General features: G+C 53.9%; 1 protein-coding gene across 1 annotated transcript; it reads right to left on the bottom strand.

Moving 5' to 3' along the window:
- Positions 1-1,670: 1,670 nt before the first annotated feature.
- On the bottom strand, positions 1,671-26,753 carry Ldlrap1 (low density lipoprotein receptor adaptor protein 1). The gene is made up of 9 exons (XM_005353064.2): positions 26,593-26,753; positions 17,546-17,688; positions 16,377-16,489; positions 14,559-14,673; positions 9,736-9,808; positions 9,348-9,431; positions 8,689-8,819; positions 7,040-7,074; positions 1,671-6,141 (listed from the first exon to the last, which is right to left on the bottom strand). The coding sequence occupies exons 1-9, from the start codon at positions 26,675-26,677 to the stop codon at positions 5,997-5,999; spliced, it is 924 nt and encodes a 307-aa protein (XP_005353121.1). The 5' UTR covers positions 26,678-26,753; the 3' UTR covers positions 1,671-5,996.

Genomic DNA, 26,753 nt, shown 5'->3' with positions numbered 1-26,753 from the left:
TAAACATCTGTCTTCTATTCTGTGGACTGGGTGTCCCTGGATGACAGGAAGTGGGCCCCACACCACATGTCCACCCCCCTAGCTGGGGGCTTGGCACCTGGTAAAGAACAGATGATGACCAGTCCAGGGCCTCTCATGTCCCCTGTCAGGCTCCTGTGCCTCCATGGCCCCCTACCTGCTCCAGACGCTCTGTACAACCTTCCAAGCAGGTCCTTGAAGCCCTTCCACACCGCGCTTCCCCAGCTGCATCTACTTCACAGGCTCGGCACGGATCTCCTCACCTCCGCTCCCAGCCTCCTTCCTGTTTTACTCTTTTATTAAGATTCTAATTAAATAATTCTAATTAAGTGTAATGAGCTGAATCGGCAAACTTATAACGATAAAAATGGCACTCGGGACGTGCTCGGTCCTGACTCAGGCTACGGCAGTGTATGGTTCAGGGGGCCCTGCTGCTTGGGGGGTGACTCAGTGTCTGGGTCTGACTACTACCCTCACAAGGACATCATGGCTGGGCACTCCTCTCATACAGCCTCCCTTCTGTTCTCTGTGATAGGCAGAAAAGTCTCCCAGCTCCTAGGGATGATGAACACTGGCCTGTCCCACAGTCTGGTCTCCACTCAGGCCCCCGATACCTGTCTGAGGGTACCATGCAGCTTTCTCCACCCTGCACCAGGTACCCCAAGACCCCCTGGCCCAGAGCTGGGCTCTGCTAACCACACAGACATCCGAAGAGGACCGCCTAGACCTGTCCATCTTCCGGCGGGGGTGACCTTTCTGTGTCCCTCCCAATCTGGATACCGTCCGTTTCTGAGGACACGCTGACAGGAGTGGGAAAGGCGCCATAACAGAGAGAAGTCACATCCGGCCTTCCTCTCAGACTAACCCTTTCCTGCCTGTGTCACTTCATCTCTCTGAGCTCTAATGACAGCCGCCCTTGATCAAATGCCCCCCATCAGCCAACCATCAGATTTGAGATGCATCTCTCAGGCTGCATGCCCCTGTTCTGCTGAGTGACTCGGGCCAAGTACCTTCACCTCTCTGGGCCTCAGCTTCTTCTGTGAGATGGAAACAGTGCCCACTGCAGAGGGTGGGCCTGGGGGCAGGATCTCCACATTTACATATGAGGTGAGTTCCCATTCTACAGGTGAGAACACCCAGCAATTGATGGTTATAGAAACAACACAGAACAGGGGTAGAATAGACGAACCCAGAATCCTTTGGCTCCTAACTGGTTTTACCACAGCTGGTTTTGCTGAAGTCCTGGCTTTCCTGTGGACCATCAAATTCAGAAATCTGACTCACTTAGGACTGGCAGAGCCCAAACATTCCGGTCTTCCCCAACTGGGAAGTGAGGGTTCTACCCCATGGAAACCAGGGGTGGGGGAATGGGTGGCAGTCTCTGGTTTTAAGACTTTGCACTTGAGGATCACAGTCTGGGGGTCTGGGCCTCCCTGCTTCAGCCGTCAGACTCAGTCCTCCCAGGAGCCACGTACTAAAGCCACAGAAGACATAACAGCTGTAGCTGGCATAGTGGTGCACATGCCCCTACCAGTCATCAGGAGGTAGGCAGGTGGTTCTCCCTGGCACTAAGAGTCTAGCAAGGGCAGCAAAATGGCTCAGCAGATAAAAGTGCTTCTTGTGAAGTTCAATGGCATCACTTCAGCCCCTGGACCCTACACAAAGGCAGACAGAGACCATACTACAAAGTTGTTCCCTGACCCCTACCCATGCATTGCGACACACTTGTGTCTGCATACATACCACACACTCAGATTCTAGAACCTTTATTTGAAAACACTTTGGAAAGCAAGATCTTTGGTCAGGATATAGCGTTAGACCCCAGTTTCAGCAACGTGGCCCAGGGAGGGTTGCAGGGCTGCTGGCTGGGAGCAATGAAGACAAAGGGCACCCTCAACCAGGGCCTGCAGGGGCGTCCGTGGGACCAGAACCTTGGTGACCAACAAACCGCTAGGCTGCCACTGACCTGGGGCTGCCCAGTTTCTCAGAAACTTAGACTGGGTCTACCCCCTTCTGCCATGGTTCAGCCATAGCCACATGGAGCCAGGTAGTGCCTGGGCACCTGGCCATAGAGTGACTCAGACGGGCCTGAACATCAAAGCTACCAAGCCATCGAAGGTATCCCAACCTTCCTATTCCTTGTGAGGTCCAGCAGGACCACTCCCTTCACTCAGCAGCCCATCTGGCATTCCCTGCAACACCCCTCAATTCCCCAATGTCTCACTCGTGTAGGCCAGCCTGCATGACCCGGGACTGCTGGGAGCCATAGCCCTTGGACTATGAAGGATCAAGAGCAGAGGCCTCTCGTCACCCAGAGACAAGGCCAAGCTGGTGACCAGCAGACACGTGCAGACACGGTTGCCCAGCAGCATGACCTTGTGTCCCAGCCCACACCTGTCTTGGCTGGGAGCTCCCAGCTGCCCCAGCAATGCTATGCTGGCATTTGGTCAAGGCTGTTCTTCTGAGCTGGCCTCAGGAGCTCCCAGCAAGCAAGGCCATGTGCTCAGAGTGTTCCAGTGACCTGCAGATATGGGGTTACTCCAGGACAGTGAACAGAGGATCTGGGTCTCAGGCCTGTAGAATCTCTATGGGCCTCAGTGCATCTCTCATAGGCACCACTTACAGTCACTACAGCGGCTCAAACCACGAACACTGTCAAGGGTTCCTTCCTGCCAGCCCTCTCGGACTCAGTGTCCCTCCTGTGGTAAGTGAGTGGACAATGTCACCCGGGAAAAGATGGGGCCTATGTGATGGGCAAATGTTTCTGCAGAATCCCGAGTTGGGCATGTCCAGAGCAGCAGCATGAGGGCCAGCCAGCTAGAAAGTCAAGAGACTCCAGCCGATAGATCTATGTGGCTGGCACCTGCCAATACTGCCCGTGCGGTCAGGGCCACTGCTGGTGCTACAGCACAAGTGTTGGGTTCAGACAGCCTGGGGTTCAAATCCCTGACTTAGCCTCTTCCTGAATGTGAACTGTCAAAGAATAAACGAAAGTTTCCGTTGTTTTTTTTTTTTTTTTTTTACTTCTAAGACCACCTACCCCCCTCCTACTGTGCCAAGGCAGACTGATAATGCTGAGGTCAGGCACAAGGACCCTGACCGCTGCACAGGGGAAGATGGAGCAAGGCCAGGCTCAAGCCTGTGTCCCGGGCACAGACGCTGAAAAGCCCTCGTGAGGTTTAACTGTGATGGCTTCTCCTGGAGAGCCAACCCAACGTCTACCCAGAGGAGCTGAAGGTCATGTCAAATCTGAAAGGTGGCTTTGTTCTTCCACTTTATCTGTTACGCATGAAAGAGCAGGCAGCTGGGCTCGGGATCTGTAATTTGAGACATCCGGAGACTAAAGGCGTTGGCCAAATTTAAACCGAAAGATGAGCTTGTTGAGTGTCTTTTCAAATTATGGGGCAAAGAAAAAAGAATTCTTTAGTCTGCTCTGATCCACTTGGGCCTCGCAGGGAGTCTGCACGTCGGCTGGCATCAGAAGGCTGCCTCTGGACACGAAATAGGACTATTGCATAAATGCCCGAGACCCCCACAAGCTACAGGAAGGAGCAGTGGCTGGGGAGTCCCCAGACACAAGGCCAAGGAACTTGAGGAATGCAGCCTTGCTGGAATGGTCACTGAAACTGGGCAGGAGTGTTGAGCACTTGGATCATAGCCAGCTCTTGGGAAATACATGACAGGATGAGGGTCAGGGATATGCGAAGGGGCTGTGGCCTCACCAGGTGCCCACCTTTCTAGCTAAGCTCGGAGCCCTCAGCAGTAGGAATTGAAGACATCTGGGCTCTCCATGACTTCTGTCATGACAGCCAGCACACAGGAAGTACTCTGTCCGAGTCCACTGGGACTTTACACATTCGATCCAAATGACCTCTTGCTCAGAGATAACCTGTGAGCTACCGGAGGCATGAGCTACCAATAACGTCATAGTGGACAACAGTCTCAAAATCCTGGGACACAGACATGGGAGATTGCTGTACCCTGCTTACAAACAGGAAAACCAAGGCTCAAGCAAGCAAGTAACTAACGCAGGGCCATAGCTGGACTTTGGGTTTCTAAAATCACTGAACTCCTATCCTCCACCTCTGTCCCCATCACACAAAACCACACAGGCTGAATCCACATGTGTCAGGCTCATCCAAGGCACCGAGCTCAGGACCTGAACAGGAGTAACAGATAAGTCTGCAAGTCTGAGTCATGGGAGTTGTGGGAACGATACTGTCCCAGGAAGGGTGCACATGGGCACACCCACACCTCACACACTCATGTCTCAGGGGCTCAGAGTCTGGCCAGGACACATGGCTAGAAACACTGTCAGTGTCAACACATAGACCTTGTCACTCATCAGTACCCTGTCACACGGTGACAGCCACAAAGAAAGGAGCCCCGCTGGCTCATCAACGGGGATCCTGCCATCACCCTCCACTCTGGTGCTGCAAGGGCTGTGGCCTCCCCCAGGCTCTCGACAACTGCCTCTCATATCACCAAAGGGCAGGAGCTACGACACTGCCCCTTGTCACCAGCAATACCGAGTGGTGCTTATACTTTTTTAAAAAAGGGAACATTAACTGTTTCTTCCTCAGAGGCAGCCTTGCAGCAGTGGACAGCTTTTCAAGACCACAGCACCACCCACACCATGGCAGCCCCTCATGCTCAGGACCCTGGAGCTGGCTGGGGAAAGGGAGCTGCCCTGATTCTAAGGAGGGTTCCCCAAGTCCCTTCCCCAAGGCAAGGGTCTGACTCAGCCACTCAGTAAGTCATGCTGGTTGGTGTGTTTCTCCTGCTCTCACAAGCCCAGCCAACTGGGGGCTCCTAGCCATGCAAAGATGCTTGTGGCTTGGCTGAGGTTCAGGATGCCAGAGCCATGGGAGCAGTGAGACTAAGGACAGCTCACCACTGGACTGCTCGACCACCAGCTGGGGTGCAGAGACCACTGGGACTGCAGCATCAGGAAAGGACAACGAGATGCTTCTGGAGGATTCCATTTAACCCATGGAATTGACACACTTCAAAACACATCTTCCCGGAAGTCAGCAGCGTGGCAGCTAGCAGGGCAAGGAGGCCTGCGCCAGTGCTGTGTGGAAAGGCACCAGATGGTTTGTTATGAAACACATTTTGGTCAGAAAATAGCTGGGGCTTTTTGGTTCCTGGGAGGACAACAAAACTAGAGAGAAAGGAGGCGTGGGCTGTGAGAGGCTGGCAGCACAGACAGAAGCTTTGGTATCAGATCTGGGTTCTATTCTCAACTCCAACCCCACCACATGTGTTGCCTCAGTTTCCTTATCTGTAAAATGGATGAGAAATATTCTGCCACAACCTAGTGTTAGGCTTTGGTATCATCCCACAGTTATGAGGAGGCAGAAGATGGGGACACACACAGGACACACAGACAAAACAGAAGAGCAGGCCCAGCTTCGCCTGTTGGCCTGAGAGCCACGCAGAGATGTTCCCCAGGTTGCCATGAGACTCTGGGAGTCTGGGCAGCCGGTACACTAGGTCCTAGCACTATGCAGACCACCTTAGGGACTGTGCCCTCTTGTGGAGGGAGGCAGGAGGCGAGCGCTTCTCCCACAGCACCATCGAGGACCTCAAACCATGTCCACCTGCGAGAGTTAAAGTGCAGAGCTATGTGTCTTTGGTCAGGGGTTGCCCCTCATAGCCCCGAAGAAGCTTCCCTGAAGGCCATGTCCCCTCCAGTGCACAAGGAACAGTACGCTCCCACTGCCTGAGGAGTAAGTGCCCCCGAGAAAAGGATCATGGAATGCTTTGGTCATAGGCCAGGAAGCCAGGCCCTGGCCTGCACAGACCACGAGTGCCTGATGCAAACCTGGGAATTCCAGGCTCTTTTCGCCCTCTCTCCCTGCCTGACTGCAGCTCTCCTCTGCAAGCTCTGCAGAGTGGCTGACGGCTGCCCTGCTGCAGGTGGCTTCTGGTCCATCACATGTTAAGGCCAGCTGTGTCCTGCCAGTCCTAGGCCCTCAGAAGTTGAAGAGGTCATCTTGATCGATGCCACTGCTGTCGGGCTTGTCCCAGTCGGTGGGCGATAAGCACTGTGCGTAGTGGATGTCCTGTGCTGACAGTCCAGTGTCCAGGACCTGAGGGTTCGTCCGTGACTGTGCCAGCCTGGAAGGCAGAGCTGTGTGAGCCAAGCAAGAGGTGGGAGGCTGGCAGGGGTTAAGCAACAGGGAGAGCCTGGCCAGCATGGGGACAGAAGGCCTGAAGGGACATGAGTGGGAAAATAGCCAGACTCAAAGCTCAGCAGGGGAGCTAGTGCCCCCTGACAACAGGGTGCCAAAGAGGGTCAGTACCAGGCATCCCTGCCCTCAGAAGGGGTTCCTGGGCTGTGTGAACACCTGGAGGGAGGCCTCTGACAGCACTGAGAAAAATGCAGAGTCCCAGGGCCACAGCTGTGCGCTGATGGATACAAGCTGCTGTGCTCGTGGGCAGAATCAGCAGACATGGGGCCGGCCTGGGATTATGCCACACAGAGGTTTGAGATTGCTAACAAGGACCCGTGACAACTGAACATTCTGGAAAAGCAGATGAAACTGTTTTTCAAATGTGGGTGGAATTGATCACTGAAGCAGGGAAGGTGGGGGAAAGGGCTGTTTTCTTAGGAAGGGTCTCACCTGCTGGTCAGTCCCTGGCTACACCAGGAGCTGGTAGGGAAATGGCAGGTGCTAACCCTAAGCAGGAAGCCTCTGAAGGGGCTGTATATCCAAAGGGGTGGAGGGAGGCCTGAGGGTCTAGACTCAGTACTAGGAACCCCAGTGGTCCAGTCCTCGCCTGCTGCCTTTGTGACACGCTACAAAATGACAGGCTGAGCCTGCATTTTGACTGAACCCCAAAAGCATTCTCACATACGAGACATCCTACGTAATAAGCTCCCTGTCGCTGGAAGAACTCGAGAACGGCAGTGTAGATGACTAGGGCACTCGAGTTCTCAGTCAGGACAGAGACCTGAGGGCAAAGCCAGGTCGCCCGAGGCCCACATCCCCAGCACAGGCCCTCAAAGTATTACCTTGAAAATGCTTCATCCAGGCCATCATCCAGCTCCTTAGAAACAAAGCAAGAAGTAAGAACTTCTGAGTGGTCCATGTTCCCCAAGGGAGCTCCAGTGACCCAGGACCAGTATGTATGTTGGGAGGGGGTGCCTAGGGAAACTAGCGAAGGCAAAGCATCATGCCCATGGACCCAAGGCTGGGGCGCAGGACAAGAAAAGGGGTGTCTCAGCTAGGCAGTAGTACCATATATCTTCAATCTTAGTACTTGGGAGGCGAATCTGAGTTCAAGGCCAGCCTGGTCTACAGAGCAAGTTCTAGGACAGCCAGGGCTACATAGAGAAACCCTGTCTCTGGACCCCCAATCCCACCCCATCCCTAAAAAAGAAAGAAAAGGAACAGGCATGTCTGGCCCTTCAGTGACCCGGATAAGTCACAGCTCCTCTGAGACTTAGCTTTCCCTTCTGTAAACTGAGGGACATGATAGCCACAGCTTTCCAGCCCCAAAGGAAGGACAGAAAACCCTTGCCTGCACCTCCGTCGTGCCCAACGGCAGTCACAGTCCTGTGCTACTTCAGGATAACTGATGCTAGAGCCTCTCAGCCTTAGGGGCTAAGTGCTATGTGAAACCCTCCAAAGCCTTTAGGACATATGACAAATGACAGCAACGGACAGGTACAAGGGATACCCAACTTGTTCCCAACCGACAGGTGAGCTGACAATTGTCAGGAGTACCATCATGTGAGGAGATAAACTGGCCTGGTGGGACAGGCTTGGGGTGCCTGAGATACTTAGGAGGCTGAGGCAGGAGGATGCCATAGAAGGTCAGTGTCTTCCCTGAGGGAATTAAAATTAAAAAAAGACACAGAGAGGCAGGTAGATCTCTGAGTTCAAGGACAGCCCTGGGCTACAGAGTGAGTTCTAAGACTGCCAGGGCAACACAGAGAAACCTGTCTCAAAATAAATAAATAAATAAATAAATAAACAAACACAAAAAAACTACCGCCACCACCACCACCACCACCCCCCCAAAAAAAAGAAAAAGAAAGGAATGAGCTATGACAAGCACTGACGGCTTCTGCTGACGCTGCAGCGTGGTCCCATTGGTCATTCTCACGCACTGATATAAAGTGTCTCTAGGCACTGGAATACTTGGTGCTACTTCTGTAATAACAGTTTGAAGCCAACTACCTCCAAATGAAAATTGAAATTAACGGCCATTCAGGTTCCTCTGGGAGATGCGTGGAAGGTTAGCTCGCCGCTGAGGGAGCGAAAAGGCTGACAGAGGTCAGGCACTGGCCATGAGTCCTGAGAGCCCGCAGCCTGGCTGCGAATTCAGACAACTGAGAAGGAGGGGTGCCAGGCACAAACCTGCTATGCCCAGAACAAGGGAGCCTTTGCTGACAGAGAGGGAACAGTACCGACACCCAGCTTCAGACTGAGTATCGTGAGGAGATGACCGTGCTGGGAACCAGGCCTGCTGGGGACACAACCTTGCGTTCAGAGAGGACATTGTTCAGCTACTCCACCCAGGGCCTGTTGGGCTGCATCTGGTCCTTCCCATAAATCACGGAGCCAGGGCCTGGGGCTGGGAACCACTTCAGGCTTGTTCAGAGACCTGGCTAATGCTCACCAGATCCCCAAACCATGCAGGCCACAAACTACTCACCCAGACGACACTGTTGCTGCCCAAGACTTGAGGCCGTGCTGTCTCGTCCAAGTTGTTGGTATTAGTGGTAACCGTGGATAATGGGGCCTTAGCCACCTCTTCCAAATCCAGCAGGTTCCCCGTGACAACCACTATGGGGGGGTCAGTTGGGGGCATCAGGAGGAGGATGAACATCATCTCTAGCCTCTTCCACACTCACATTCCGGTACCCTGGTACTATACCATTCCCAAGGAGCTCTGGAACTCTGGCCTGGTCCAGATGCAGGATGGACCTTGATCACATGGAACCCCATTCTGACACCTTCCCCGACCCCTAGCTACAGGACAGTTGTCCACAGGTGAGACCCTGTGGCTCCTGAGGGTAGACCCTGGAGCCTGCATGTTCATAACGTAAGTTTAAAAGTGCACCACGTGGCCAGGCAGGGGTGGCGCACACACCAGGTAGGCTGGGATGTCTAACAGGCTGCGAAGCAGACAGGTGCGCACACACACATGTATACGTGTCTGCAGGGACATGCCTGGGTTAGTGTGTGCATCTGAACAGTACCCTCTTAGCTACCTACAAAGCATTGGTATTGCTGATGTAACAGAAGAAAAGGAAGCAGCAACAGGTCAGGAGGGGGCCCTGGATGGGAGACAAGCCCAGTGCCAAGACTCACAGCTTTTCAATGAGGGGGCGCTGTCACATCGGGTCCCTGAGACGTCTCCTCCTTCTTGGTTGGCTTTTTCCCTCTTCTCTTTCTCTGTGGGATCAAGGCACAACGTGCTGGGGCCCTTGTGGACTCTGTCTCCATAAGCCCCCGGGGAGAATGAGGGCACTCAGGGCAGTATGAAAGCTCCCCCAGGAGAAAAGACACCTTCCAGACACTGAAACCCAAACACTCTGAAGAAGCCTCAGATGGGGAAACTGAGGCTTAGAGAGGTAAGACAACTTGTTCAAAGACCACAAGCCCAGCAGGGGACGGGGCTGGGGTCAGTCAGGTCTGACTTCTGGCCTCTACCCGTCCCTGTTCACATTACTCACAAAGCTCAGAAGGGAAGACTCACCTTCCTTGGACACCTGCCAAAACTCAAAGGCAACTTTGAAGGCCTGGGCTACAGTGAGGGTGACGGCTTGTGCCTGAAAAACAGGAAATGAGGGTGGGGATGGGTGCAGCGTCAGGCAGCAAAAGCAAGTATCAAGCGGAGGGTTGGGGGCTCCCACCCCAAGACAGGCTCTGGAGGGCCCGGGGGGGGGGGGGGGGGGAGGGAGGGGCCTAGCTCCTCCATTTCCCACAGCAGCCTGGGGCATAATGAAGCCACGTGCTAGGATGGCAGTGGGGGCCAATGAGGCACCTCCTGTCCAGCCCCACCCCCAATGGCTGTTCACCTCTATTTTTTTCCTTCCCTTCAGGCATATCTAAGCCAACTGTGAGAGCTACTTCTGGAACTCCCTCCTGGGTTAGCCGAGGATTCCTTGAGGGAATGGAAGCTGTGCTTGAGTGAGCTACAGGCAGAGAGATGGAGGCCACACTGTTCAGGGTTACAGGGCATTGAGGGTGCCAACAGCTGATAACTGACATCCCAGCAAGGCAGGAGGTGGCAGAATCAAGATGTTAGTGATGGTAAGGAAGAAAAGCCATCCAGCACTGCAGCCAGCCTATGAGCAGCTGCCTTGGCTCCCACTTCACACGTCACCTCTCTCCCGTCACCAGCACAGGGCTCTACAGCCCCGCTCACCTCCCTCTGGAATCTGCTGATGGAAGAGGCCCTAGCTCACATGCTTCCTTTACGAGCAAGAGTGGTACCACAGCTCAGACAGCGCCCTCAGGAGGCAGCGATGGCGTCATGGGTCCTGACTGTCACACAGATCTCTTACAACATCCTGCTACCCCAGTCCTGGAATAACTGGCCCGGAGTTTGGCATGCAAGTCCCAGGGAAGAGAACCACACTCAACTGTAGAACAAGCTTAGGCTTAAGTAGCCTCCACCAGACAACTCGATTTAACTGAGAAATAAATTCGGGGCCACTGCCTTCAAAACTCCTTTAAAAAAATTTCAAAATCTCCAAACTGGCTGATCTGCGCCAATTAAACTTCACGAAGTATAAAAATCTCATTTGAATGTCTCCGTCATTTACATTTGTGATGGAAGTGAGGATGCTTTATGGTGGAACTTAAATATGGTAATTAAGTATGAAAGTCTTCACAGCTGTTTACAATTTAAGCTGTCACGTCTGAATCAAGTTTAATAGACCCAGTTACCACTGAGAATTGCCCATGAACTAAAAATATGGGCTAATTACCAGCCAAGTCAGACCACCATACTCTGGAGCAAGGGCTGGTCACCCATGCAGCAGGACTATGGAAACACCATTGCATCTGCTTGCAGGAACCTGTGGACAGGGGTTTATGCTGTCTACGTAAATCTGGTTCATCTGTGCAAATTCCTGCTCCTGCGCCCTAGGGTCCTGGACAGTAAGTCATAATAAACATGTAACCTGAGCCGAGATCTGAAGTGATGCGTTCAAGTGCATACAGGTCTGGGCTGGGCAGGCCTGGGGGGTGGCCTGCTTCCCCAGGGACCCCCAGCAGGATGAGTCACAGGAACACTCAGTGGGAAGACCTTCATCCCCGAGGCCACTGCACAGTCCTCCTGGGACTTCTGCTGGGAGGCTGTCTTATGACCCAGAAGCTTCCTCTTGGTCCAGCTGTCCATTTCCCTAAATCATTCCACCTAAGCAGGCTATATCAGTAGGTCACCCGGGCCAGGGACACAGCCCAGACTAAGTCTTGTGCTCACCATCAGCCCTGCCAGCGCTCACCTGGCTCCCATATTAACCTCTGCACAAAGATTTCTCCAGAACACCAAGGTCCACATGGAGGAAATAGCCCTGTCCCCTCTGCTCGACAGAACTGGGGTGTCCAGGCCTATGCCCACATGGGGAGTCCAGACTCCTCCTCCTCCACGTCTGATCACAGAGGCTGTTTGCTGAGCTGAGGCCTCTCACATGAGCATAGTGAACCACTTCTTTGCAGCGATCTTCTGATCATGCTCAAACAAGACCAGAAAAGGGAGCCCTTGGCTGCACTGTGGGGGACCCCAGGAGGAACCCTTCTCCAAGCTTCTCGCTTGGCCAGCAAGGAAAGGCGGAGACTCAGTGAGGGCCACATTTGCACCGTGGGTCCTGTGGGCTGACCATGCCTGATGTTGAGACTCCAGGCCCAGCACACCATATCAAGTTGTGCTATGCACACTAGTCCCTAAGCCTGGCACACTCGTGTTCACCACGCTATTCATCCTTTAAGTCTCCAGTCTCTGGGCATCTCCCTAACCTCCACCCTAGAGCCAAGCCCTAGACTCAATGTCAAAGTCAGCCCTTCCCCCACAGACTTATGCTGGCTTGAATTGTAGGTTGCAGAGCCTTGTCCACAAACTGGAGACAGCTGACAGAAGGCGGAGCAGAGCCAAGGCCCCCAACTCATCCCTGCTTCTCCCTCAGATAATCAGGGAATCTCAGGCCAATTCAGGACAGCCTTCACTGTTGACCCACCGAGCTATGGCTTTAGAGCCCAGCAAAGGTCCTGAAGGCCTGGGAGGAACCTATACCACCCCAGAGCAACTTGGAAACCCTGGGTGACAAAAACTGGAGATAGGTGAGAGACAGACCACAGGCAGGCACACAGAGAAACAAGCAGCTGGGTGTCCAGCAAGAACCATACCCTCCACCCACAAGGCTATACTAGCCACAGCCATGGGGTAGAGAGCCTCTGCTTTTCTCAGCAATGCCCTCTGACCTGGGGCAGGCTGTGTAGAGTCCTCTGGCCCAGGTCTCCTTCTGAATGGCTGGGCCTGCTCCCTGTTCTGCACAGAACTCCATCCCAGAGAGAGCTGCTTCACATGAGCATGCCCCTCCCACCAATGCCCACACTGCAGTAATAACTTAGGGCCAGCAGTCCTGCCTGGTGTGGTCAGTGAGGAGGAAGAAGCAAACAGTGAGAACACAGTAACTTTGCAGTGTTAGGTCAAAGTGGCCTCATTCATGCCAAAGTCTCCCGCCATCTGTGGGATCCAGGCTGTCACGGGAGAAGCCCTGAAGGACCCCAGCAGACTGGTAACATGGAGTCTGCAGGGAAATAAGGCATGCAGAGGAAATGGGGCCTTTGGAATGACCCTGGGGTCAATGAAGTGACCTCTGATTCTGCCAATAAGTAAGCAGACCAGAGAAGGGCAGGGTTCTCCATGGTTACACAGCACACTAGCTGCTCCCCTTCTCTGGGACGCCCTGAACACAGCCAGCCTCATAGGAAGATTGGGGGAGGAAGGGTGTTGAGACGTGGAGTTAAATCTGGATGATCCAGCAGACATTATCACCACAGGAACCCACGAGGGAGAGGCACCAAAACAGCAGAGTGAGAATACACTGTGGTGGTTGGAATAAGAACGGCCCTCGTAGGCCCATATATTTGAATATATACCAGGAACTGGCACTATTTGAGAAGGATTAGAAGACTTTGGAGGTGTGGCCTTGTTGGGGAAAGTGTGTCACTGGGGTGGGCTTTGATGTTTCAAAAGCCCACACGAGGCCCAATGTTGTTGTCAGGATGTAGCTCTCGACTGCTGCCCCAGTGTCTGCCTGCACGCTGCCATGCTCCTTGTCACAATGCCCTGACCCTCTGACCTGTAAGCCGGCTCCAATTAAATGTTCCTTTTATAAGGGTTGCTTTGGTCACAATGTCTCTTCACAGTAACTAAGACAGACACAATACGGGAAGATGGCACACGGGTGCCTCTGAAAACAAAGAATGCGTTCATGAGCATCTGTAGGTGGGCTGTGAATACTCAGGAGGTAGGAAAGCAAAGACAGGGCTCTTTCCTGGGCTGCTGAGGATGGAAGTCCTGGCCTATCCCAGCCTGCCGCTTCCCAGGACTGGATGAACCTGTGCTGTTTTGAGTCACTATGTTTGTATCATTTATTCCTGCTGCCCCAGAGACTGTGGAGTTCCTGATGTGTCCTTTGATGGAGAAGAAAAAGGTCTCATCTCCTTCCTCTGAGAGCCAGGAGCCTGGGGATTAGGCTCTGAGCCGTCAGCAGACGTGGACGCTGAGCCAGCTGACACCAGGGGCCTCCTCACACTCAATCCTCAAAGGTCCCAGAAACCAAGGTGTCATCAACCAAGTCAGAACAGCTCCAGCTCCTCCCCTTCCCAGCACACGCTGGAGACCACCAAGATGCCTCCATCACTCAGCCCCAACAGATGTTGCCAGGGGTCAGGGACAGGAAGCGCTCAGCTTCTCGGGCATTCAAAGGAGAGGAACTGTGGGCTCTGAGCCTCACTTTGCACCTGGCTGGCTGTGCCATTATGAGCAAGACTGCTGGCTTCTGGGGTGTGCCTTATTGTAATTAAAAGGCTTAAAGACAGGCAACAGAGACATTTCCACCTTACAGGGCTGCCCTGGAGACTAAACAAGAAAGCACTTTGAAGCCCAGCTCCAAAATGGGCACAGGGGGGTTTGCAAAGGAGCCATTTGCCTCTGCCCGACCCCAGGAAGCCCAGTCTAGAGAAGTCTCACTTTTATCGTGCACCGGGTCCCTCTGGTTTCCCATCTCCAAAAGCTAATCCCTACAAGGCCTGCACCCCAGACTGTACTAACGACAAGAGGGTCACAGCCTCAAACTCAAGCAATAACAATCCCAAGAGGAATATGCCCAGGCACTTCCAGGGGACATGGGCTGCTCACTGCCCGAAGCCAGATGGTCCAGTCAGGCTGGCCGACTCCAACCCTCGCAGTGCCCTCTGAACTCTAACACCCACTTGGGATTCCTGGGGATTTCCTCCTGTTTTTAAGTCCCTGAGCCTGTCCCCTCTGGGCCTGGTGCCCCCACTGACCATTTTCCGCTTGGTGCAGAGGAAGGCGTGGCACTCCAGGCTCTCGCTGTGCTGGCTCTGGGCGATGTATGCGAACACCTTGTCGTGCATCTTGTCTGCGGTGCAGTAGGAGATCCTGGAAAGCAGGCAAGAAGTGTCACCGGCCTGCACGGCACCTCATCACATCTGGATGTACAAATTCTGCTGGGTCTCAGAGACTCTGCTGCCTGATCTCCACTGGGTAAGCCTCTGTAGATCTGGCCTTGCCAGGCAGGGGACATGGGGATAAGGAAGGAAGTCCCTTCCTCTTCTTTCCACCCCACACTGAGCCACAGCCCTAAGAGGAACATCTGGACCCAACTGCACACCAGTCAGTGCACCAAGGGCCCTACAGAGTCTTCCTTGTTTAACCTCCAAGCAGGGGGTCTATGATAGATGCTGCTGAGAGCCACAACCATGACCCTGAGGAGAGACACTGCCCTGCCTACCACCGTCCTTCACCAACCAGACAATAGATCATACCCAGGACCATCTCCCTAGGGACCAGGACCAAGAGCAAATTGAACTGTGGTTAGGGGTAGAGCTAGGGCTATGTGCGGATGATCTGCCCAGGAGCCCCCCCGTGGGTGCAGAGGAGACTACCAGCTTCCTCTGCTGCAAACAGTGGCCTTTCAGATCTCTGCCCACAACCTCAGATCCAGGGCTCTCACGTCTTATCTAACCCCTCCCTACCTCTGTTTATCCTGAGACTCACAGTTGGGGGAGGGGCTGTTGTCTAGGGGTGCAGCTCAACAGATTCACCCCTCACCAAAGCAGTCCCAACTTTCAGAACATTGTTTCAATAACATCACTGATAACCCCAGGAGGGAAGATGAGGGTGCCATTTTCCCAAAGGCTTTTTCTATCCTAGGCATCTGGATCCCTGCTAACTATTCCTTGCTTCTGGATAACATCAGCCAGATCCTGCAGGGAGCCACCTCCACCGGGAGGTCTTCCCAGGCTTCCCCGACACACCCCCTTCTCTGTCTTCTTGGGAAACACTGTCTTCCCTTCCTTCCTTTCCAGACCGGAAGTGCTCAGAGGGCATGGGCTGGCAGGCACTTAGAAGTGCTGGCTGAGGGAAGGCAGGTAGAATCTGGATGGTGGCTTACAGGCGGCAGCGTGGGCCTCTGGAAGCACTCCAGCACACCTGTGCCTGCCACGCCCTGGCTCGGGACCTGGGCAGATAGATCTAAGAGAGACAGTTGGTGTCTTAATCCCAGTTCAGCCTCCACCGCATGGTACAGTCTTAGGCCACTCTCTCTCTCTCTGGGCCTCAAGTTTCCCCATAGTTAACATGGATTTGGGTTGCTTCTCCTGTTTTGTACTCCTACCCCTGACCAGCTGAGAAGAGGTGGGATAGCCTTGAAGCCCCCTAGGACAGAGAGGGAATATCTCCATTTCTGTTCCAGATCCTGCATGATGCCTCTCAGGGACAATGAGTCAGACGCTCAGGGCTGAGCACTGTTCAAGGCAGAGAGAACAGGGAGCTTTCACAGATGTGCATCCCCAGCCTGACTCCCTGACCTGACATGACCAAGCACAGGCTCTGAGCTGGCTTCAACTGGCTAGGGGACAGCAGTGCCCACCATCGCAGCCTCCCTGTGAGCTGTGGGTTACCTGCTGGCACTACATTAACAGCACAGGGAAGCAGGACCTGCCCCCAGCCCATTTTACCAATGAGGGAAACTGAGGTTCCCCAGACCCCACAAAGAAAGCTGTAGAGCCTAGATTCAGACAAGACAATCCAATCACCCCCTGAGCAGCAGAGCAGACATGGCCACTCCCTGCTGAGCGTACCTGTAAATGGACACGTTCTCAATGAGCTGGCTGGTGAGGCTGTCTGTCAGGATGATCCCCCGGGGCGACACCTTGAGAGTTACCTTCTGCAGTTTCTTCCCGCTGGCCTTGGCCTAGAGGCACACAGGGGTCAGAGGTGTCTGTCTGGTGGCCTGTACCTCACTGCTTCAAGGCCCCTCAGCTCAGACAACTGGCAGGTGCCACGGAGGAGGGGGAAATGGATGCTCAAACAGCACCCTTGTGCTGGCTAGCTTTTGTCATCTGGGAAGAGGGGGGAGACTCATCAGACTGGCCTGTTCACAAGTCTAGTGGGGGCATTTCCTTGACTGGTGAGTAATGCGGGAGGGCCCGGTCCCCTGGGAAGTGGTGTTACCCTGTGTAAAAGGTCCTGGACATAAGAAAGCCGGCTGAGCAAGCCATGAGGAACAAGCCAGTAAATTTCATTCCTCCAAGGTCTCTGCTTCAGTCCCTGCCTGGGTTTCCGCCCTGACTTCTCTCAGTGACGGCTGTGATGCAAGTTTAAGACAAACAAACCCTTTCCTAATTTTTGGTCAATGCTAAGCACACTACGACAAGTCTCCTGAGGCACAGACGGACAACCACTGCCCACTAGCCTATTGCCCAGTGAGCACTGGCCTCATAGGAGGGGATCAATACCCCCTGTCCAGGAAGATGGGGACTCCCAGGGGAAGGGACTAGCCCAAGGACTGGGAAGAATTCAAGACAGATTGCCACAGGCCAGCACCACAACCTGGGGACCCAACTCCACCACATGCCAGGGCCTGAGCTATAGGTCACAGCTACCCTAGGGAATAAATAGACTTAAAGAGCTCACATCCTCTCGGAGGTAGGGGAAGGACACTTTGGTGGGCCAAGCAGTGAGAACACGGTAAATGGGGAACAACTTCCTTCCCTCCTTGGAGCTAATGAGTCACCAGGAGCCTGAGGTGGGGACTCCAGGCTGGAAACAGTCAAGGCCAGGGTAGCCTGCAGAGGATGCTAACTGACCCAGCAAATACAAAGGCAATCTTCACAAATGCCTGAGCTGAACACAGGAGACCCAATGTGTGCCAGGCTCAAGCACATGTTATACAGACCCCACCTGGAGACAGGGGCAGCTGGGGCAGGGGAGCTGGCCCGGACTCCTGTCCTGCTGCCTGGACACTCACTGTGGCCACGATCCTCTTGACAGCAGCTGCAGACAGCTCCTCGCCCTTGGGCCGCTCCACCAGCGTCATGCCAAGGTACTTGAGGCTGAAAACCATGCCCTCCAGCAGTGTCTCCCGAGTGTCCGTCCAGTTCTCTGGCAACTCTAGCACAGGACAGACAGCCCTCAGTGTGCTGAGCAGGCCTGGCTCTCGCCACCCACCTTCTCAGCACACCTACAAAGGGCCCTGGGGTACCCCCATCCTTACTTTAGCTATTACCTCCCGGCCTACCCAAAACCTGGCCAGCTTCACATACACTGTCCCCGTCCACCCTTAGGAGCACCCACAACCTGTCACACACACTGCAGACAGCCACTCCAAAGTCCAGGAAGTTAAACCAAGTCACAGTCAGTCAGTCTAGAGTCGAGACTTGGCTATGCCATCTCATGAGCCCCAACTCAATGGCTGAGGGCAATGGTCGCTCCTCCTCAATGAGTCCTCAGTATGACTCTTTAAGATGAGGACTATCACATTATGGTGGTTTGAAGGAAAATGGCTCCCAAAGGGAGTGGTGCTATTGGGAGGCGTGGTCTTGTTGAAGTAGGTGTGACCTTGTTAGAAGAAATGCCACTATGGGGTGGGCTTTGAGGTCTCTTTCCTCAGTGTGACACTTAGTCTACTTCCTGTTGCCTGCAATCAACAAGTAAGAGCTACCTCTCCAGCACCACGTCTGCTGGCATATCCCCCCCCCATGATGATAATGGACTGAACCTCGGAACTGTAAGTGAGCCCCAATTAAATGTTTTCTTTGTAAGAGTTGTTATTGTCCTGGGGTCTCTTCATAGCAATGCAGAAGACACACATTACAGTTAAGGAAACTGAGGCTCAAGAACGGAAGGTATGGGCCAAAAGCCACCGCGGTAAATACAGGCAGAGTCACCCACCAGCTGGTGCATCCCAGCCCACACTTGCTTAAGAGCTGGGCAGTCTGGGGGGTGATGACCAGCAAAGATACAATGGCCCAAGAAAAGGGACTAGGGTTAGAGTTAAGTGATGTCGCTGGCTCCATTGGGCTGCAGCCATGACACGTGGGAAGGGTCCTCCAAGATGTCTTGGCCATCACTAACGTCAGCAAGGAGGATGGATGAGTGGAGTGAAAGCCAGGGCAGGGGAGAGTTGGGAAGGGGCCCACTTGGTCCCCGTGAAGGAAAGAGTGCTGAGGTAAAGGGAGTGCAGACCCCAGGGAAGGTTTGCCCATTCTCCAGTTCCTCCTTAGAGCTGAGGCTAAGGGCACCCATCACACAGTGGGAAACGGGGCCAAGCTTACTTAAGACAGTGAGGTCACTGGGGATGCGTGCACAGCCCTGTTAGGGCCCCTCCTGTCACCCCATGCCCCTGACCCCTCTAGACTCCCTGTTACTTTCTCGGGCCATGTCCCAGAGCCTTGAGTTCCAGTGACGCTATCACTTCGTTCCATGGCTCATGGCTTGGGATCTGTGTTGAGCAAGAAGCTGCCTCTCACTGTGGGTGGAGATGCTGTCTCTCACTGTGGGTGGAGATGCTGTCTCTCACTGTGGGTGGGAACAGGAAGGGACCTGCAAGTATGACCCCTTCTCTCAGACCCAGGTGACTCTGACTCGTGAGGACACACAACTGATACTCATCTTTTGAGTAAAGATGTCCTAAATACCCTCAGCTCCAGCTATGTTTGACACGATGCCCTGCAAGCCTCCTAAGCCCCAACTAAGACGACCCTAAAGTCCAACAGGACATCCATCCATTAGGCCCTCCAGAAGGAAGCAGAGTCCCCATGGTATCCCCAGTCCTGGGTCAGGCAATGAGGATGCCAGAACAACTCCCTGCTTGGAAGAAACCAAGGCTTGCGGCCCTATTCCCAGCATGAGCACAGTGCCGGCCACTTCATTACGCACAGCGGCCTTGAAGGTCTTTCACGTCCATTCTACAGCAGAAGAACAGGAGGAGGAACTGGAGTGCGAAGGACACCAGCCCGTGCTCCTGGTCACTGGACCACACAACTTGCCACAAGGAAAACTGCCTTCAGTTTAGTCAAAGGACTTGACAGCCCTGGATACCCAGCCCACCATTTCCAACCTGAGGTGCTAGCACAGTCAACGCAGGCCGTTGCTAATAGTCAGCAGTGCTTCCCTGTTTCTCAACTATGGCCTCAGGCAGGCAAAACTAATCAATCAGGGGTGACCTCTTCTCATTATCCATCCCTGCCTTAAGGCACACATCCTTCCCCTATCTCTGGGTCCCACTCTCCCGTTTCCTTTGCCTCAGCCCTTCCCTGGCTCAGGTCCAAAGCCACTTCCGCTCACTTCATTCCAAAGGGCCAAAGCTTGCCAAGGTCACTGGTGTTCTCTTTGCTGTCAAAACATTCTCTCCTCCTTGACCCCAAATGCTTGACATTTTTCTGCTTTCCTCCTTCCCCGACCTGACCCTTCTCTATAGTACTGCTTGCCAGCTTCTACACTGGCTACCAGACCCTGCCTCAGAGACCCTCTGCCCAGGCCTGTAGCTTGACAGCTGACCCAACTGAAGCCCAGAGAGGTGCAGGGCCTATTCAAGATGACAGTGAGTCAGAGAGAGGAGGTGCCCACAGTAACAGCTGGGATGTTTGAAAGCAGCATCCCCCAACCTCCCAACACACCTCCCTACACAAGCTCCCGCCAAACTGCAACATCTACTCTCTCAATATCCAAAATGCTCTTTCCAAACAAGGCATGGCAGTACCCACCTGCAATCCCAGGAAGAGGCAGGATTCTAAATTAGAGGCTAGCCTAGAACACACCTTGAGATTGTGTATAAGAAACAAACCTTTAATCCCAGCACTCAGGAAGCTGAGGCAGGCAAATCTCTGTGGATTTGGGGTCAGCCTGGTCTATGTTGCTAGAGCTACACAGCGATCCACACATTCACCCTCTCCCAGGGCACCTAATCAGAGGCAGGCAAGCCAGCCCAGTGGCTAAGAGTGAGGGCCTTCGTTTGATACTCTGAATGACCCTGAGTGAGAGCTCTATTTCCTCATCTCTAAAATGGGGGAAAGGAGTTAGGGGTGTTGTTTAGTTGGTGGTGTACTTGCTTCGCATGCAAGACATCCTGGTTTCCATCCCCAGTACCCCACAAACCAGGTATAGTGGAGCATACCCATAATGCTGGCACTGGGAAGTAGAGGCAGGAGCATCAGAAGTTAGAGATTATCCTTGGCTACACAGCCGGTTAGAGGCCAGCCTGGCGTACACAAGACTGTCTCAGAAAAGAAAAAAATAAATAAAGACGAAATGGGGGCTGAGATGACTCAGCGGTTGAGTGCACTGCGGGGCGGGTTTGGTTAGAAAGCTCACACACGCTAAGTCCAGCCTGAGGGGGACATCATAGGCTGGCCTCTGCAGGAACCTGCACTCATGTTCATACACACATATGCACACTATTAAAAAATAAAAATACTTAAGAAATAAAGGGTGGCTGTGGTGGCACATGCCCCCAATCCCAATAGGTGGATCTCTGCGGGTTCGAGGACAGCCTGGTCTGTCTACATAATGAGTTCCAAGCCAGCTAGGGCTACATAGTGAGACTGTCTCAAAAATCAGGATAAAATAGAGAAAGCAACTGCACTAGGCTCACAGGGCTGTTCAGAACTGTGGGTAAGATAATGAGATATGGCGGACAAAGGTGCAGGCTGAGGGCCAGGTCCAGGGGCAGGTATCTGCAGGCTTGCTCAATCCTGGCTATGACTGTTGCCTTGAGCAGGGTTCTGCCTATTCCTCACACAGCAGCTGCCTGCCTCTCTTCAAAGGACCTGTCCTCAGGTCTGCTCCCCAGGCTGTGGTGCTGGAAGGGCCCCTGCCCTGAGCGCTTCTCCCATCACCTCTGCCTGCCTAACCTTGCAGGCCAGGCTCCTCGCCTGTGCTTCTGGACACATGACGTGATCTTTACTGAGGTTCTTCGAGGCCTCTGGCACCCACAACTTCCCCAAGAAAGAGCACTGAGACAAACAGACAGACCAGTGTGGTCTCCAACCACCAGACACCACATACAGCAAGGAGCCAGAGCCGCACCCCTCCCCAAGCAGAGCTCCCAGAGGCCCCTGGGCAAATACAGGCCTGTGCCTTACTCCAGTCCGAGTTATTTTCAGCCCTGTGGTGGGTAATGACTACGCTATTTTCATTTTATGATTTTACAGATGGCCTGCTATGGGAGTTAGCTCGGGACAGGACCGCAAGTCCAGGCTAGCTTCAGCTCCCACCACATGCTGCTTCCTGGTAAGGGCCCCAAGAAGGGTTAGGGCTACTTGGGCATCCTGCCCAGACCCCCATAGCTGGGACCTGGCTGGGTGGTGTCTGAACACCACAGTTGCAGCCAACCCACAGGTACAGTGAAGACAAGCCTCTGCCCAGGGACCCGGTCTGGTTCCCAAGCCTGGTGAGGGTGACTTGGGAGTAGGAAGGATGTTCTAGGAGGGGACCTAAACTCTGCCCTGCAGGAACATGACAACCTTCGACAAACCCAGTGGGTCTTCAGGACTTTCATGGCAAAAGTTTCAGAATGTGAACAAAGAACCAGGCATTGTGGCAGTGCAGCCTTTAATCCAGCACTCAGGAGGCAGAGGCAGGTAGATGTGAGTTGAGGCCAGCCTGGTCTACAGAAGAGGTTCCAGGACAGCCAGGACTTCACAGAGAAACCCTGTCTCAAATAAAACTAAAACAAAACAAAGACTAAGCCAATTTCAAAAACTAAAACCACTGAGATCATTCTCAAAGGTGAATAATGAAGTGATGGCTACCTCAGTCAGAGCTCCCTCCTACCTACACTAGAAGAAAAAATAAGGGCAACGAAAGGCTCGTCAGTCCCTCAACCTTCCTGCGCCTCAGTTTCTTTACTTCAAAACAGGTAACAGTACCCACTCCATGGGGCTGTCATGAGGCCAGATGAGCTCCCACGTGACCCTGCTGAAACCACACCTGGAGCCCTGTAAGAACCAGCCACTGCCACCGCCACCTATCAGGTGCAAAGAACTTCCACGCACGTGTGGCAGCTTACTGCGTTTTATGAGATCAGTATGTCACAGCGCCACAGGCAAGAAAAACAAATCCTAAGTGACAGCCCCGAGACTCGGGCCCCACACCCCATCCTGCAACCACCAAGCCCCTCCAATGCAAGGCAGGGGTGACTGACACATGCCTCGGCACCCAAAGAGAGTGTCTGACCTCTGTCAACAGTGGGTGACCTGTCTCCTCAAACATCCTGCCCCTCCCTCAGTAATCAGACTACGAGGAGCCTCCAGTTCAATGTCCCTCAGACCTGCCGGTCCACTAGCCAAATCCCCTTTCCACGTCCCTCCCTGGACTCACCTGGATCTTCCAGGCCAGCTTCTTAAGAGAGGTGGCTGCCAGGACCTACTACTCTGATCCCCTCTACGAACACCACTTTCTGACACCAGACGCCAGCGCCTGCCACTCTGCCTGCAGCCTGGCTGTTAGTGGTACCCAGCACCTGGGGTGCCTCACAAACTGGAGGGCCGTGGTCTCCATCTACAAGATCCTCCTGTCACGAATCCAGTGGGTCTTGCTCAAGCCATTGCCATTCAGAAGCAAGACAGCATAGTGCTAATTCTAGTTCGAGGGACCTCGGAATTAAGGCCCAGGGGCTGCCCCTCCGTCCACTATGGGGGCTGCCTTACCATCTCAGCTATCCTCACCATACTTGCTGGGAAATCCTCCCAGAGAATCTGCACTTGGACCCATGTCTCAGCGGCTACGGCTAGAATAACACAATCCCCACCCTATCTGAAAAAGCTGCCCCTCTGTTGTTTTATCTTTTTTTCTAGCATTCTGTTCTAGCCTCACCGACTATCTGCGGCCTTCTCCCTCTGTCTCTTCCTCCACCAGAAGTGAGAACCATCGCAGTACACACCACCAGGAGACACACTCAGACTCACTGTGCCCTACTGTTGTCACATTCTGGTTTGTTTTGTTTTGGTTTTTTTGAGACAAGTTCTCTCCATTATGTGGCTCTGGCTGTCCTGCAACTGGCTTATAAACTAGGCTGTCCCGGAACTCAGAGATCCACTTGCCTCTGCCTCCCCAGTGCTAGGGTTAAGGTGTGGGTTAAAGAACTATGCCCAGGGCTGGAGAGATGGCTCAGTGGTTAAGAGCATTGCCTGTTCTTCCAGAGGTCCTGAGTTCAATTCCCAGCAACCACATGGTGGCTCACAACCATCTGTAAAGAGGTCTGGTGCCCTCTTCTGGCCTGCAGTCATGCACACAGACAGAATATTGTGTATATAATAAATAAATAAATATTTTAAAAAAAAGAACTATGCCCAGCAGTATTTAGAATCCTATACAGAAATATGAATAGGTCCCATAGAGAGTCATGAATTACCTTTACTGGAACAGACACCTTATTTTTTTTTTTTTATCATTTGCTTTGGGTTCTCTGACAGGCTAGTACTACCCATACAGGAATCTGAGGGTCAAAGTGACCCCAGGACCTTTAGGAAGCCACTGAGCTGGGGAAGAGATCCTGATTCTGGGTCAGGTGCTGAGATATGATCTTTATGGTTCCCAGAGAGAAGGTGAAATGGCCCTGAGAAGGAGGGAATCCTCTTTCCAGGTCAGGCGGTGGCTCTGCCCTCTGAGCTTTTTTCTTTTCTTTTTCCCCCCCACACTTAGTAGGCATGTGGGGGAGAGAAGCCCATGTACCAGAGTGCACGTATGGAGGTCAGAGGGCAACCTTTGGCAATCAGTTTTCTCCTCCCACCACCAGGGACCCAGGGATTGAACGTGGGTCCTCAGGCTTGAGAGCAAGTTCCTTTTCCCATCTAACAGGCTCTGGCCTTTGATCATGAAAGCTAGACCCAAGGACTGGCTGAGTAGGTCCCAACCTCTCACATAGGTCCCCTCTAACCTATGTCCACACTGGTCCTGGGGGCAGCCAGCCAAACCCAGAGTGGGGGTCCCTAGCTCCCCAACAACTAGAAAAACCCAAAGCATGTGACTAAAATCCCAGGGCTGAGGAAGCTCTGCCTCTCCGTGCCTGGAGCTGTGGGTGGACTTCCCTGTCCATTATCTCTAAAATGGGTCTGAAGATAATAAGCAAGCTTTTGACACCTCCCAGGAGCTAATGACCTAACAGAAGTCACAAACACCAGACACAAAAGCAGGAGCCTGCCTTCATCAAAACCACCACCAGGTAAGTAAAACACAGACACTCCCACAAGAGTCCCAGGCAAGTAATACTCTTCTTGGTAAACTAAGATTATGAATTTGACACTTAACCAAAGACAGGCCAGGCTTCTGAGGAGCTCATTCTAAGTACAGAGCTTTGAGAGGTGCAGGGAGGGGAGAAGAGAGAGCTCAGAGTCCCTCCAGGGTCCAGACAGGCTGCCACTCCCATCTCAGTCAGAGCTGGCCAAACTGGGTTAAGAACTAGGTTTAGCCAGGAGGACAAGGAATGGTGATGTGTACTTTTAATCCCAGCACTGGGGGGGGGAGGCAGAGGCACGAAACCCACCTGGTCTACACAGCAAGTTCCAGGCCAGCCTGGGCTACAACCTGGGAAAATACACTAGCACCAGTTTAACTAACGTCTAGCCCAGGCTGGACTCACCCTTTGGCACAGCATGACAGTGTACTTCTGATTCCCCCCCACCCCCCCCCCTGCGCAAGCCCCCCTCTCCCCGCCCCAGGATTCTACCTCCCTAAGGCTGGGATTACAGACTAGAGCCGCTACCAAACAATCTGTGAAGTGCTGACGACAGAACCAAGAATTTAGGATCAAAGACTTCCTGAAAGCTAGGCAAGCACCTACACACCACACACATCCCCAGCCCCAGGGGGATCTTATCCGCACTTTGCAGGCTGGGAAACCAAAATCCTCAAGACCGAGTAAGTGATCTCTGCCTTAGAGTGGAGATGACAGGGAAACCTCGCCATCCAAAATGCACCCTGGTCCTCCAGATTCATCTCTGCTTCCTGGCTCCCTCCTCTTCGGACCTCCTCCCCACCCACCCTTCTTCCCCTTGTCCCAGGAGAAAACCACAGGGTTCATCCACTGGAAGGGAAGGTCACGTTCAAAAGTCCTGGTCACATCCCACGAATTTTTGAAGGGCTATTTTGGGAGTCAGCAAGTGTGGAAGATGGTACATGCCCTGCCCCTGGGGCCCCTGACCCCACCCCCACCAGCAGGCACCAGCACACATTCCCAATGCCAGTCAGGGCTAGGAGGAACCCACAGCTGGAACACCACAGTGGGAGAGAGGAGGGGCAGGGCGGGCTCCCTAGGCCCAGACACGCTGGCGCTCCAGGGACCAGGGAACTCGGGCTCCCCTGGTGGAGCCGGGCAAGGCAAGGTGCTGGCAAGAAGCTGGGAGCGGAGGGAGGGGTACTGCCAGTGAGCCCCAGGTGGGTGGCAGGTGAGACTGTGCCGGAGTCCAGGCGCCTAGGCTTCATATCTAGAAGGAAAGGCTCGGGTGATCCCCTATAAACGACTCCCCAAAAGGGAGGGACCTGAGCTAGGTTTCTCAGGCCTCAGGGGAGGGTGCCAGGTGACGGCTCCCAGAGAGTAACCCGAGAGGTGACTGGGGAAGGCTCCTCTCCGCTCTTCCAGACACCCGGGAGAAGTGGCAGCTAGTCAGAGTCTGCCTTTTGCCTAGGTACCCAGGGACTTGGGCAGCCCACAAGGGAAGGTACGAGGGAAAACAGGGTTTGAAAATAGCTTGGACGCCAGCCTCGCCACCTGAACGCGTCCAGAGGGGAGGGCGAGAGGACCTCGGGTGGCACCGGACTGAGCTCGCTCCTCAGAGCCGAGACCTGCGGGTCGTCTAGAGGCGACCCCGTGGGTTGAGCTGGAACGGGTAGAGAGGCTCTAGGAGTCCTCACCGCGCCTCACCTGGGGACCCGGAGTTCAGCCCGCTCCCCGCCGACCCTCCCCAGACGCAGCCGGACATGATCCCCGGGGCCCGGCCGCACGGGTCGGGACGAGGCCGCCTGGTCCACCTTGGCCCCGAGCTCCGCGGAGGCCCGACCCGGGGCGCACACACTTACTGCGGTGCCGGCCGCCCACCCAGCTCTGCTTGGCCAGACTGGGGCTCCGGATCAGCGCGCGCCCCGCCGACTTGAGCGCGTCCATGGCCCGCTCCGGTCACCGCCGCCGCCGCCAAAACTTCTCCAGGAAAACTTTCCGCCGGGCCAGGCGGCGCGCGCCC

Source organism: Microtus ochrogaster, chromosome 10, assembly GCF_000317375.1.
Source record: "Microtus ochrogaster isolate Prairie Vole_2 chromosome 10, MicOch1.0, whole genome shotgun sequence".
Taxonomy (NCBI): domain Eukaryota; kingdom Metazoa; phylum Chordata; class Mammalia; order Rodentia; family Cricetidae; genus Microtus; species Microtus ochrogaster.
The sequence above is the reverse complement of the archived record's forward strand: the minus strand, read 5'-3'. Positions and strand labels throughout refer to the sequence as shown.

Bases quoted from the DNA above. Each gene is read 5' to 3' on its own strand.
- Ldlrap1 (XM_005353064.2), bottom strand. From the start codon at position 26,677: ATGGACGCGCTCAAGTCGGCGGGGCGCGCGCTGATCCGGAGCCCCAGT. The intron at 17,689-26,592 runs GTAAGTGTGTGC...GTCCTGTGCTAG, and splicing joins GGTGGGCGGCCGGCACCGCA to AGTTGCCAGAGAACTGGACG. The intron at 16,490-17,545 runs GTGAGTGTCCAG...GTGTGCCTCTAG, and splicing joins TCAAGAGGATCGTGGCCACA to GCCAAGGCCAGCGGGAAGAA.